General features: G+C 36.2%; 1 protein-coding gene across 2 annotated transcripts; it reads right to left on the reverse strand.

Annotated features, from left to right (window-relative positions):
* Nucleotides 1–674: 674 nt before the first annotated feature.
* LOC141839023 (golgin candidate 6) lies at nucleotides 675–11,558 on the reverse strand. Of its 2 annotated transcripts, none has more exons than XM_074726672.1 (19): nucleotides 11,249–11,558; nucleotides 10,832–10,916; nucleotides 10,537–10,589; nucleotides 9,146–9,273; nucleotides 8,865–9,064; nucleotides 8,727–8,800; nucleotides 8,574–8,643; nucleotides 7,535–7,588; nucleotides 7,353–7,448; nucleotides 6,289–6,339; nucleotides 6,103–6,192; nucleotides 5,891–6,004; nucleotides 5,742–5,813; nucleotides 5,298–5,483; nucleotides 3,563–3,657; nucleotides 3,350–3,398; nucleotides 2,539–2,604; nucleotides 1,593–2,357; nucleotides 675–1,419 (listed from the first exon to the last, which is right to left on the reverse strand). In XM_074726672.1, exons 2-19 carry the CDS (start codon nucleotides 10,874–10,876, stop codon nucleotides 859–861), a joined length of 2,769 nt encoding a protein of 922 aa, XP_074582773.1. In that variant the 5' UTR covers nucleotides 10,877–10,916; nucleotides 11,249–11,558; the 3' UTR covers nucleotides 675–858. The 2 variants fall into 2 exon arrangements, with proteins under 2 accessions (XP_074582773.1, XP_074582772.1); XM_074726671.1 differs by having other exon boundaries at nucleotides 11,040–11,558.
* Between the last annotated feature and the right edge of the window lie 195 nt (nucleotides 11,559–11,753).

Below are 11,753 nucleotides of genomic sequence, written 5' to 3' on the forward strand. Positions count from 1 at the left end.
AAAGATTTCAAATATTTGGTTGAACTTGGATTGTGCACGAACCGTAATAAAGACTGGAAACTAATGAAGGGTACAAGGAACATATGTAAACAAAGCATAATATATCTAAAAGCAAATCAAAGAGCCAAAAGCTAGAAGATTGTTTAAAGAACTTTATTAGTCACAAATCTAGCTATGCAAATAAAAACTAATTTTTTTATTAGAAAATTAATTTGTTGGGAAAATATTACTTTCTAACATATGATCTCTCCGACACAAGAGGAGTCGCGAACGAGGCGAACTGAGCGATTAGGATTTTGGCAAGCACGTGAAGGCGATGATGTTTAGCAACGAGGGCAAGGAATCCCTCAGTGAACGGATGGCGATGCTGGTCGGAATCTCGATCCAGATGAGACTTGCATTGGGGAGGAGATGGTGGTCGCCGACGAAGGCGGAGGGGCGTCGCTGCCGTAGAGGGGGAGGGAGGGAGGAGCGTTTGCCTCAGTGGGGACAACAAGAGACGAGGGACCTCAGAGTGATCGTGGTCGACCTGGAGCGCGACCACGGTTTCATATGACACATGCTACCCTGTTGCTCGAGTTTTTGTTAAGACCATATAAAAATGGAAGATCACAAAATCCAAGACAAGTATTATATTTTGCTTATTTGGAATATAACGCGGAATGGCACAATTTAGTAAAGAAAGAATTTTAAAGCGAATGTCTGTTTTAAATCCACTTCACTTAAGCGAACACGAGAACCAAATGTTATAATTTACAAGAGCGACCAACATTTGTTTTCAATGAGCACTTTCACCAACAACTGATATTAAGCAGGAGCACATGGACACGTCTGAAGCACAAAAAAATTTTATTTGGACTATTTATCGTCATCCTCATCCTCATCCTCACCCTCACCCTCACCTTCAAGTCCAGCTTCATCGCCTAATCCTTCAAGGAGTGAGTCCACATCCTCACCCAACTCTGTCAGTCTAGCGCTGAGCTTTTCCACCTTGCTTTGCTCTTGTCCCAGGCAAATAAGTAGATCATTCAGTTCAGCTTCACTCTCCTTCTCAGCTGCTTCTCTTGCTTCTGCTTTGATTGTCTCAATATCAGGATGCTGGACACTTCCACCTTTTCTAAACTCATCTGCCTCGGATTCAAGACGGAAGTTCACTTGCTCCAAGCTGTTGTAAGCATCTGACAAACTTTTCAGGTCAGACTCCAGCTTTGCAGCAAGATTTCTGTAGTTATTGGCTTCATCCTCGATCTTCGCTTTCTCAGCTGTAAGAATCTGAGCACATCGTCTCGCCTCTTGAAGCTCTTGGCGAAGAGATTCATTCAGAACCCTTTCTCTGCCACTACTGGGTCCTTGGGAAACGGTTGCACCCCCAGTCCTCACCAATTCCTCAGCTAAAGTAGCATTGCGACATAACAGGTCCTACACATCATTTCCCACAAATATTAGTTAATTCATCAAACAAAGAAACCATAAATTGAAAAAATCAAAAAGGCAAGAAAGAGAAATCAGGGAAGTGGATAAAATTTTTCGATCCTTGATAATTTTTTTCCCCCTTCACTGTAGGAAAATCATATCAAAATTTCAACACCGACCTGCATCTCATTGCATTGTGAAGCAACAAATGCTTTCAACCTCTTGATGTAATCTACATCAGTCTCTTTATCACTTTGCTCCAGTTCAGCTGGCAGTACTGCAACCTTGTTTTTTGTATTGCTATATATCCCTAAAATGCTCTGTCTAATTTCTGCTTCAAGCTTATCCACATATCTAATGAACATTGAATCAAATATTTCCAGTAGGACAGGGTGCTCATGCTTCTGATTTGTACCATCATTTTCGACATCTTCAGCTTCTGCTGTACTAACTGCACTAGATCTTCCAAACGACTGGCTGTGTTGACCTACTGTGGAAAGATGTGAAAGGAATTTTTGTAGCTCATCAAACTTCGAAAAGAAGTGACTTAGCCCAACCTTTTGGCTCAAAGCATCAGCCACAGAAAAGGCATCTCTTTTGATCTCGTTATTTCTATTGTATAGAACACATTCTCCAAGGATAATAGCAGCCAAACCCTGAACAACAATACCCGCTTGTGGGTTTGATACTAGACTTAGCAAATAGGTAAGATGTCCCGGTGATTCTAATAGGCAGTTCACAGCATTTGGGCAGTCAGCAAGCCAGGTGACCAGTAATTGGAGAATAAGAGGTTGAATGTATAAAGCTCCCTCAGATTTGTGGTTTTGCTTCTCATCATTGCTTCCTGATGAGGCTGCAATAGCCAAATATCTCATGACACGGTGCATGAGAGGCTCTGGTGCACTTAATGATGGTACTGGTGCTTCAAGCTCAACCTTGAGAACCTGAAATGTTTTAGGGATACCTCAGCTTTCCAATTCGATTTGCAGATAACTTGTATATGTAATAAACTAAAGACGCTGCAACCATCCATATTACCAACAAAACATACAGTTTCATAAGATTTGTGGGTATGAAGGTTCAGTTGGAAACAAAAGAACCAGTGCAGTCAGAAAATGTACATACCAGTTCCTTGCATTTGAGATTGTCCTTCAGTATATGAGAAAGAACACATGCAGCCCTGGCACACTTCTGCAGTTGACAATTGAACATTTACTCTTGAATATCATGTTCAAGTCAACAAAGGGAAAATGGAATTAAACATAAGTCCTATTATAAAAATTACTGCAATCATGCAATAAGTCTTTTGCAAGTCAGTGCATGATGTAGAATCTAATGCGAGTATACTTCTCAGCAGTAAACAGATAATGTAATAAAACTTTTCAAGACAGTGCATGGAACCTTGTGAGTACCATTCCGATTGATCATACCACAGGAAGAAAGTTGCTATAACAAATGTCTTTCATGGGCTACATAGAGATCATCAAATGAATGTTCTCTAGGATGGCAAAAATAAGAAACTACAGAAATCCTTCAAGTTCATTTAACGCAAGTAATCAACTAGAACCTATGAAACTTAAGACAAAAGAAAGGAAATTAAAAAGAAATCATAAAAGGTATAACAGAAACCTAATATTTAGACCAATTCATAAACTATGAATGGGACAAAAAAAAACATAAATTATGAAAAAGTGGCTGATAAAATTTGAGACAGAAAATAGCTATCAATCACTGGTGAAGAAATTGAAAAGATGGAGCAGAACCAGCAAGCAGCAACTGACATGTTCCCAGTCTTTGATAATGATGAAAAAAAAAGAGAGGAAAGATAAAAAGAGATATCTACAGTGTCAGACATCTTGCAGGTATGTTTTGACATATGTTAGAGAAGCCATCCTGAAGACAAGATTACTTAAAAAGGAGTGAACCTTAAACTGACCTCAAGATCTCCATTAGCCCCATTTGAGAGTAGAGCTTGCAAAAGCATACTGCCTCAAAAGAACATGTCAAACAAACAAACAAAAATGTGAGAACCAGAGTATTAGGTTCCAGATAAAGAACCTTGCTTAATAGAATAAAATCCAAACAAGAACATATAATGCTGCAGGACCAAACAAACGCTAGTCCATGAAAAGTTCATATTGCAGCAAACCTTCCAAAAGGCATGCTACCACCAGAATCAATAGTTGCATTGGAATATGGTTGTGTTATCGTGGAAGCCAACATTTCTTGACCATCAGAATTACCCTTTTCATTTTCACAAAAGAAACAGAAGAAACTATTAGGATAAACAGATGCAAAGCAATTTTTGATATGATAAATAAACTTTCTGTTGAGTGGGCAGAACATAGGATATTCCACAGAACAAAGAGCACATTCAGAACAATCATTAATAACTCAAACAGCCATGCTGTGGACTCAGCAACAAGATGATGGGTTGTGATCAAAATATTATTAGCTCGTGGAATGTTCCTTTTTCTGACAAATGAATTGTTCTAATAAGAAAAGGTCAAATTTCATTATACAAAACACCTAATGTTACTTTTAGTAGCTATAGCAGTCTAACAACGGTAAGGTTGCTGCCATGTGACCTAGAGGTCACGGGTTCAAATCCTAGAAACAGCCTCTTGCTAAAGGCAAGGTAAGGCTGCGTACAATGGATCCTTTCTCCGGACCCCGCATGGCGGGAGCTTCGTGCACCGGGCTGCCTTTTTTTTTAGCAGTCTAACAAACATAAGTTGTCATAATGAGTCGATGACTGCAGTCAAGCTCATTAGCAACAACTTATACTTTTACCTCTATTTTAGCTATTGGGATAATCAATGATTTTCATCAGTCTTACAAATCAATTAGAGTTAAATGGATTAAAATCTAACTTGGCGCACACAAAAGATAATCCTTCTGCCGGTTATGTCATCATAGGAAAAATTAACTGTTTTGACTGTGATATCTCCTTTCTGATCGTGAAGTCATCACATGAAGGATTAAGATACCTTTTTCTTCGAAGGTATACCTTTATATCAAAGAAAGTATGATATTAATCTTTTATAAGAAAATGGTCTACTTCGATGCAGATGATAATGTGATTATCTGATATGTCTTATATGACGAGGCATGAGAAATTGCCATTTTCAATGTATTTTATACAAGGTAGTTTTCCTAATGTTACATTTTCAAACCAAACTAGTGGAATTTAGCAGTGGCTTTAACAAGAGGTCATTCAAACAAAGATCACAATCTCAACTATTACACAATCAGGTACCCAGCTCTATTTACATCCAAACAGAATGTGATTCAATATTTATTGTGGAACATACTAGAACTTTTTCCTATTTATGTACTAAATTGGCATCAACTTAGATGTATACTCTGAGAGATTTTAGAATAGATAATTTAATCTCACATGGCCAATGTAATCATCAGGTATCATATTGAGGTATTATATGAATATGTAGTGTCTTCTTTTCTTGACCCGTCATACTTCAGGACTAGAATGGAGTGAGTAAATGAATTAAAGTTGAAGGTGTATGATAGAAGGAAACTAAAGAAATTTATAGTTAATATAATTAAAATGAATTTGAATATCACTATATACATAGTCTGCCAAAAATTCTCTTTTCTATTTCCATGGAATAATAGAACTCTATTCTATTACTATCAATTTCCACATTGTTATACCATGCCATTAATATGTTACACCACAGCAATAGAAAGTGATCAATCAATCAACATAGCTTATAGATGCACGATCATCACATACTTCAAATGATGAGAAGAGATTACAGACCAAAAATCTTGAAAATCATTCATAAAAATCTGGCTTAATGAGAGGAAACTCTGAACAGTTATGGTAGAAGTTATTGGAAGCTCAGAAGTCAAGAAATAACCTCACAGAAGCATTTGAGGACATAATCAGCTGCTATGAATTCCTGAATAGCAGAGGCACGTAAAATGACGCGAAATGTGGCACTCAAGGCAGGCTCAAGATGAGGTTCTTCTCCAACTAACTTAGTTCCAAGGATGAGGAGATTGTGAGGATTTTTAATAACCAAATTCCCTATGCATCGCAAAGCCTGAAAGTAAAGTTCACACAAGCATAAAACATGAATGGAAAAAGTAATATAATTTTGAGCTAAACTGAAAAGATTAAAAATTGCAATATACAAATCTGCAGAAAAATAACTCAGGAAAAAGGATAGTTAAATTATTAACAGGTGCACTCCGAAACAAGCTGAGCTTAGGTTACTAAAATAACAATGTGCACATGGACCCATCTTGATATGCAAGAGAAAGATATTAAAAAAATGATGTCTACAACTAGGGTAACTTACCGAAGAACGCAAAGCCACTGGAGCCCATTGACTTTCAATCCCCAAGAGCAAAAGATAGTCCAAAATTTTCTTCTGAGCTCATTTGCAAAATGGAAAATTTGCATTTCAGATAAAGATAAAATAAGCTTCAAAAGAATGAGATGTTGCACCTGAGCTAATGCAGTTTGATTTGCAAGCTTACTAGCATCCTTATCTGGTTCACTAGTTGAACCTCCAACCAGAAGCAGCCGAACAGTTTCCATTACACCAAGCAGATTTATTGTCTAACATCACAGAAGTTTCAGAAATTGTGAATGCTCTGCTGCTTCATCGCTAAGATACCATCATGTATCTCTAGGTGCTAGAGTACATAGATTCTTACCTTCTGCTGAGTAAAATTGTAAGCACTGCCTCTACGAAGTTTCAATATCGATACTAGAGGATCAAATCCAATAGTCTCCTTCAACAACATCTGAATCATGTGTTTAATAAACCAAATATAATTCCAATGTATAACTTAAAATCTTGAAGGTATTAATTATTGCTAGAGGATCAAATTCAATAATACCTGATTGGATGTATTATTACGAATGAGATTATTCAGCAATTCAAGAGAGTCCTGTTTAACAACAAACATATTATTCACATGCAATGAACACTTTCAGGCAATCGATCCTGGACGCACTATTGACTAACAGAAAACCAAGAGGTTACAAATTCCTTGAGCAGCTAACAGAAGAGTCAATAAGAACATGATAATAATGTGAGGAGACTTAGTTAAAAACTATTGTCACTTTAATACAAAAGGCATTAACAAATTTCATGAAAAAAGTGGAAGACCATTGTGTAACCTTAAGGACTAAGTATTTTCATTGTAACTTTATGTTGATTTGCTCTTAACCGTGGCCTTAACCTTATGGAATAGAAATCTCACCAGCTACACAAGTTTTCATAAAAAAAGGTTTTAAACTACATTTTTCATTTAGATTGTCTATCAATCTTTTATATGTGCTCCTATTCCAAGAAAATAGACTTGCCTGATTTACTACTTGATTGTGGAGTACAATTTTTTACTCTGAACATTTGGTGGAATATTATAATCTGGTATGCGCTCATGACCTTCTACACCATATCATAAATTTTCATTGGATGACAACTTATCCCAAAAGCTTATGTTGTTAGAAAACAAGAAAAAAAAAGTTAGAAGTATTTCTTGTTTAACAATTACAACTCATTTCAAAGTGTACAATTAATTAATTCACATTGACTATATCTTCTAAAGACTAAAGAGATCTTCTTAGTATTTACTTGAAAATTAATTACAATGTTATGAAAGAAAGTAGCTTATGGCCTCTTTATCATTATATCATTACAGGAAGTCATTCTGTGTCCACAATGTTTCAGGAGAAGAGTTTGTTAATGTTATACAAGCATAAGACATTCATGGTGGTGTGTTTTGTAGTGGAATAAGGTAGGTATAATGTATGCATATAAGAAACTTGACTACTATTTGTTGCACTAAGACACAGTCAGAAGTAGGAAAATGATATTCAAATGGATCAAAAGGTTACATTTATCAAAAACCAGAATGAAGATGTAAATAAAAACAGCAATAGAAGAAACAATATTCACCTGCACAACCACACCTCCTTCAGAATCCCCTTCTTCTTTAATAATACTAAATATCTTTTCAAATGCACCTTCAAACACTACAATTTTTTGAATCTCCTGAAGATCAATAGCAACTAGTTAAAGAAAAATTGCTAATGGTACATTACTTCAAATATCAAATTATCATCATAGGGTAGGCCCACCTCTGCTTGACGTGTCAAATAAGTGAGCAGAAGTAACGCTTCATTCCTAATGACCTAAAATACGAACTAAACCATCAGCTCAAAGCAGAAGTTATATTGGCTAATATGGATTCATACAAAATAAAATAAATAAAAAAGAAAAAGAAAACATATTTGAGCAAGAATCTAAATAAGCAATCATAATATCCGGGTTGTCAAAGTACAACACAGAATACAAGCTAAGAAAGTGCATATCCAGAAGGCTTAATGATTAGAAAATAATGTGAAAATCTGAAATGAGGAGAAAGCTAGATGTGAGCTGAAGTGAAGTGTTTGTCAAATTGACCCAGTACAAGAAAGAGCTAAGGAACTGAAATTAACTATAGCCTGTGATAAATATTTTGTGCTGACTACAGTTTATACTATTTAAATTATACAGAAATAGATGCAATAATGCTAAGGAGGAAAGATTAAGAACAAATATCAGAATCATCCATGCTAATGTGGAAAGATACTAAATGTCTTATGAGGAATGCACTTCGTAAAATGTATATACAATGAGGCCACATACTTAGATAGCATAAATCCTATGAAATGTCATCGTATAACTAGATATGCATCACGTGAAAGTTTAGTGAAAATAAAGATCCAAGAGAGAATTTCTCAGCAACAATGTATTTAAACATAGGAAGAATTTAGAAATTTCCGTTCTTTATGAAAATTGAAAAATCTATAGCCATTAACAGATTCATTTACATAACCAGATATAAAATCATACAAGAAACTAAGGCTACTGTATAGGTATTTAACCAAGACAAAACTGTTTACTGAAATAAATCCTATCCTATGAAGCCTACCACTAAAATAGTATATCTCTTGTTAAAGAGGGAAGCTCACACTAAATTTGATGGAACAAGAAGTTACTATAAATTAAATTAAGCCCCAAATCTTCGCCTTCATTTCTCCATAAGAGCTTCTTTAACATTAGGTAATTTAGGAACAACAACAACAGTCATCCAAAACATTGACATAAAACTAAATGAACAGTTGAGGTTCCAACCTCACGATCCATAAGCATATCCATTAACCTAGTTATGCCACGAGGAATGGAAATAATTTCTTCTTGTATTCTGCATATTAGATAAGAGCTGCATAGGTACAAACAAGAAAAAAAATTGGTGAACAAACCACAATTACTTTCTTGCATGAGTACCTATTGGGGGAATGTGTAAGAAGGGCAGTTATAATCTGAAGGGTGTAATATCTGACATAGAAGTCATCCTCTGACTGCACAGAACCAAAATATAAGTAAAAGGTGGAGAGGCAAGAAGAAGAGGCATCACTTAGTTACCAATAAACTTAGAAGAAGAGAAATATTCTCTGATTCTCTGGAAAGAAGATCTGAATTCACTAAAGCTGGTTGAACCACGTTTTTCTGCCCTTGTGCAGTTTCTATGGGAGTTAGGGCACTCAGAATAGTCTCTAGTGCACCTCGTATCAGCTCAACATCATCTCGTTCTTCCTTTAGAACATTAAGAAGAACAGGAAATCCTGTTTAAAGGAACGAAAAACAAATAAGGTCTAACTGGAACCAGAAGGTTATATACTATATAGACTTAAAAATAGCAGTACCCATAGCCCCAAATGACATCTGAGCTGTACTGCTTTCTGCAACAAGAGACTGCAGATTAATCATAGCTGATCGCCTGTCATCAGCTAGTACACCATTGCTTATACGATCGAGATACTTTTCAATATAGCTATCAATATAAAAGTGATCAGTGCAATTATAAAATCTATTCTAAAACAACATGTGGAAACATAAAGGTTGAATCTTCAGTCTCATAAAGAAGGTGCTCTTTCAGGAGTGTAGACCATCGAAACAACCTTTGTTCATCTGAGACCATGATATTTATTGTTTATATTATCAAACCATCCCATACTGGAGATTTAGAAAAGAGCTACACACAAAATGCTCCACTTTCATTACAAATATGAGAGAGAACCAGAAAACAGAAACAAGATGCAGGATGATTTAATTCAACTATAGCATCAAGATATAAATAAATAAAAGAAAATTGGTCCGAAAAAAATGAATTCTCAACTATCAACTGTTCTACCATTTAATAAGATCCATATGAGAGATTATTCTATAATGGAGTTTCCAGTTTCCAGCTATCAAATCTCCTAGACAGCATGTTGTGGGAATAACAGAGAATCATAGTAAATCCAGAACAACAGATAATTGTATATTAAATATCTATATGGCATCCAAGTAAATCAACATATGAACAAACCTAGATATCGAACATGAAGAAGTTTCATGTTTGGCAGGCCCAAGTAAATAAACAATCGAATTCAATTTAATCACTTGGATGCACAAATAGCCAGCCACAAGATACACTATTTAAACTCAGAGATCAATCTCAAACATATTTTAGTGAAAAATAGCTTAACTTAGTAATGCAGAAGATAATATCTTCAAGCATTTTCAACATTTCAAGTATTTGCTAAGAAGATAACCTGTTGTTCCCCCTGTTTTTCATGAAGGAAATGATAAGCTGTATTTTAGTATTGTGTTGAGCATTTTGGAATTACTGTAGATAGATCTCCACAAGTATGATATTTTCAACTTACATTCTTTCTTGAACTACTTCCAACTTATCTCCAAAGTTGCTAAGTTGTGAATAGTGCCCTAAGTGACAACTTCGCATAAACAGGAGCATTCAGAATTCAGGTTGTTATGGCATTCTCAGATGCTAACAAGCAGGGATGACCAGGATATTTTCTTCCACAAAAAACTTGCATTTTATATCCGAACTCAGAAATAAATTCAACATTTCAATCACATGAACTAAGTAAATCAAGCATGTAATACACTCTGTTTCTTAAAATCAAATCACATTGTATTCACTATAACAGAATATATACAAACACATCATTATTCAAATATAACAAAAAATACATGTCAACCATTAAATAGATTAACAGATTAGTCTTATTTAAGTAGAAGTCCATAATACCTATCTTCGTTTGAAGTAGAGTTCTCGTTACCGAAAACAAATCCACCAACACCCTGCATGCAAATTGTTGTCAAAGGAAAGCCATCTACCCAATAGAGCAATGGATGCTCACAAACTAACTATAAGAAGCCATGTTAGAGCAATGTTGAAACAAAAAAGAAATTTCTAGTCTCCAATTTATCTTATTGTCAAACAAAAGATCAAGCAAGTTATTTAAGGTTTAAGACATCTGCACATAAACTTTATTCACTCTATAAGTCTTGGCACTGATGATTGCAAAATTTCGGAGAGATACCTGGGCAACAGCATTGAGATTAAGGCGGCCAATCTTGAAATCCATCCTGAAATGATTCGGCAAGTACAGCTATGCTCCTTTCTAGCTGCAGATTTGAACAAAATAAAAATAAAAATAAAAAATAGAGAAGGGAGCAGCGAAGCTTTAAAATGGTTTGGAAATAGCTCCCATGAGATAGAACGAAGCCCTAATCTCGATGAATGAATACCTCCAGCAAAAGAACGACTAGAGAAACCCTAGAACAGATCAGACCGACTGAATAATCACGAGGAGCTCAAGGAGACTTAGGACCAATCCCCACAAAATTGGTAATCGCGATGAGATTAGCATCACGAATCTCGTGGAGAAGAACCGAAAGAGCAAAAGAACTGATAGCCGACAACGAGAATACAGCGTATACTCTGTTGCGAGACTAACGATTAGGTCTCCGCTCCGATTGCAACGGCTGAGAAATGGACTCGATCTCCTTCGGAAGCCACCTTTCCTTTCTCTACTTATGGTGACCAGGCAGACGAGGGCTGGTTCGGTTTGGACGGGACGGGAATTCTCGGGTGCGGCTTTGGGAGAACTGCGACGGTCGTCCGAGCGAAGCAGTTACGTGCGACCGTGAGTCGAGAGTTGGAGGCGGCGTTCGGAGGTTGCCGGGGGCTAGTCGCGCGATGATGCAATCGGGCACGCCGAGTCGCCGGCTGCGATGACAAGCTGGCCCGAGAGGGAAATTTTGGGGATCAACCGATCGAGAGAGGGAAATGAGAAGCCTACCAAATTAACTCATGTTTCTGACCTTTTTCTTTCTTTTTTTAGAATAAATGCTGGTTTGATCGTATCAAAAAGCCATATTTACCTAGTTCTTCAATTATCTTCTTACTTCAGCAACGAATGAAATTCATCTTCCTCAATTTCACAATATCTATGAAAAATT

The sequence above is a fragment of the Curcuma longa genome, chromosome 11 (genome assembly GCF_044706935.1).
Source record: "Curcuma longa cultivar G26 ecotype Majalengka, Jawa Barat chromosome 11, ITB_CL_G26_1.1, whole genome shotgun sequence".
Taxonomy (NCBI): Eukaryota; Viridiplantae; Streptophyta; class Magnoliopsida; order Zingiberales; family Zingiberaceae; genus Curcuma; species Curcuma longa.

Bases quoted from the DNA above. Each gene is read 5' to 3' on its own strand.
- LOC141839023 (XM_074726672.1), bottom strand. From the start codon at position 10,876: ATGGATTTCAAGATTGGCCGCCTTAATCTCAATGCTGTTGCCCAG. The intron at 9,274-10,536 runs GTATTATGGACT...TTATATTGATAG, and splicing joins TCTACTTCAAACGAAGATAG to CTATATTGAAAAGTATCTCG. The intron at 2,358-2,538 runs GTATGTACATTT...AAAACATTTCAG, and splicing joins ATCTCAAATGCAAGGAACTG to GTTCTCAAGGTTGAGCTTGA.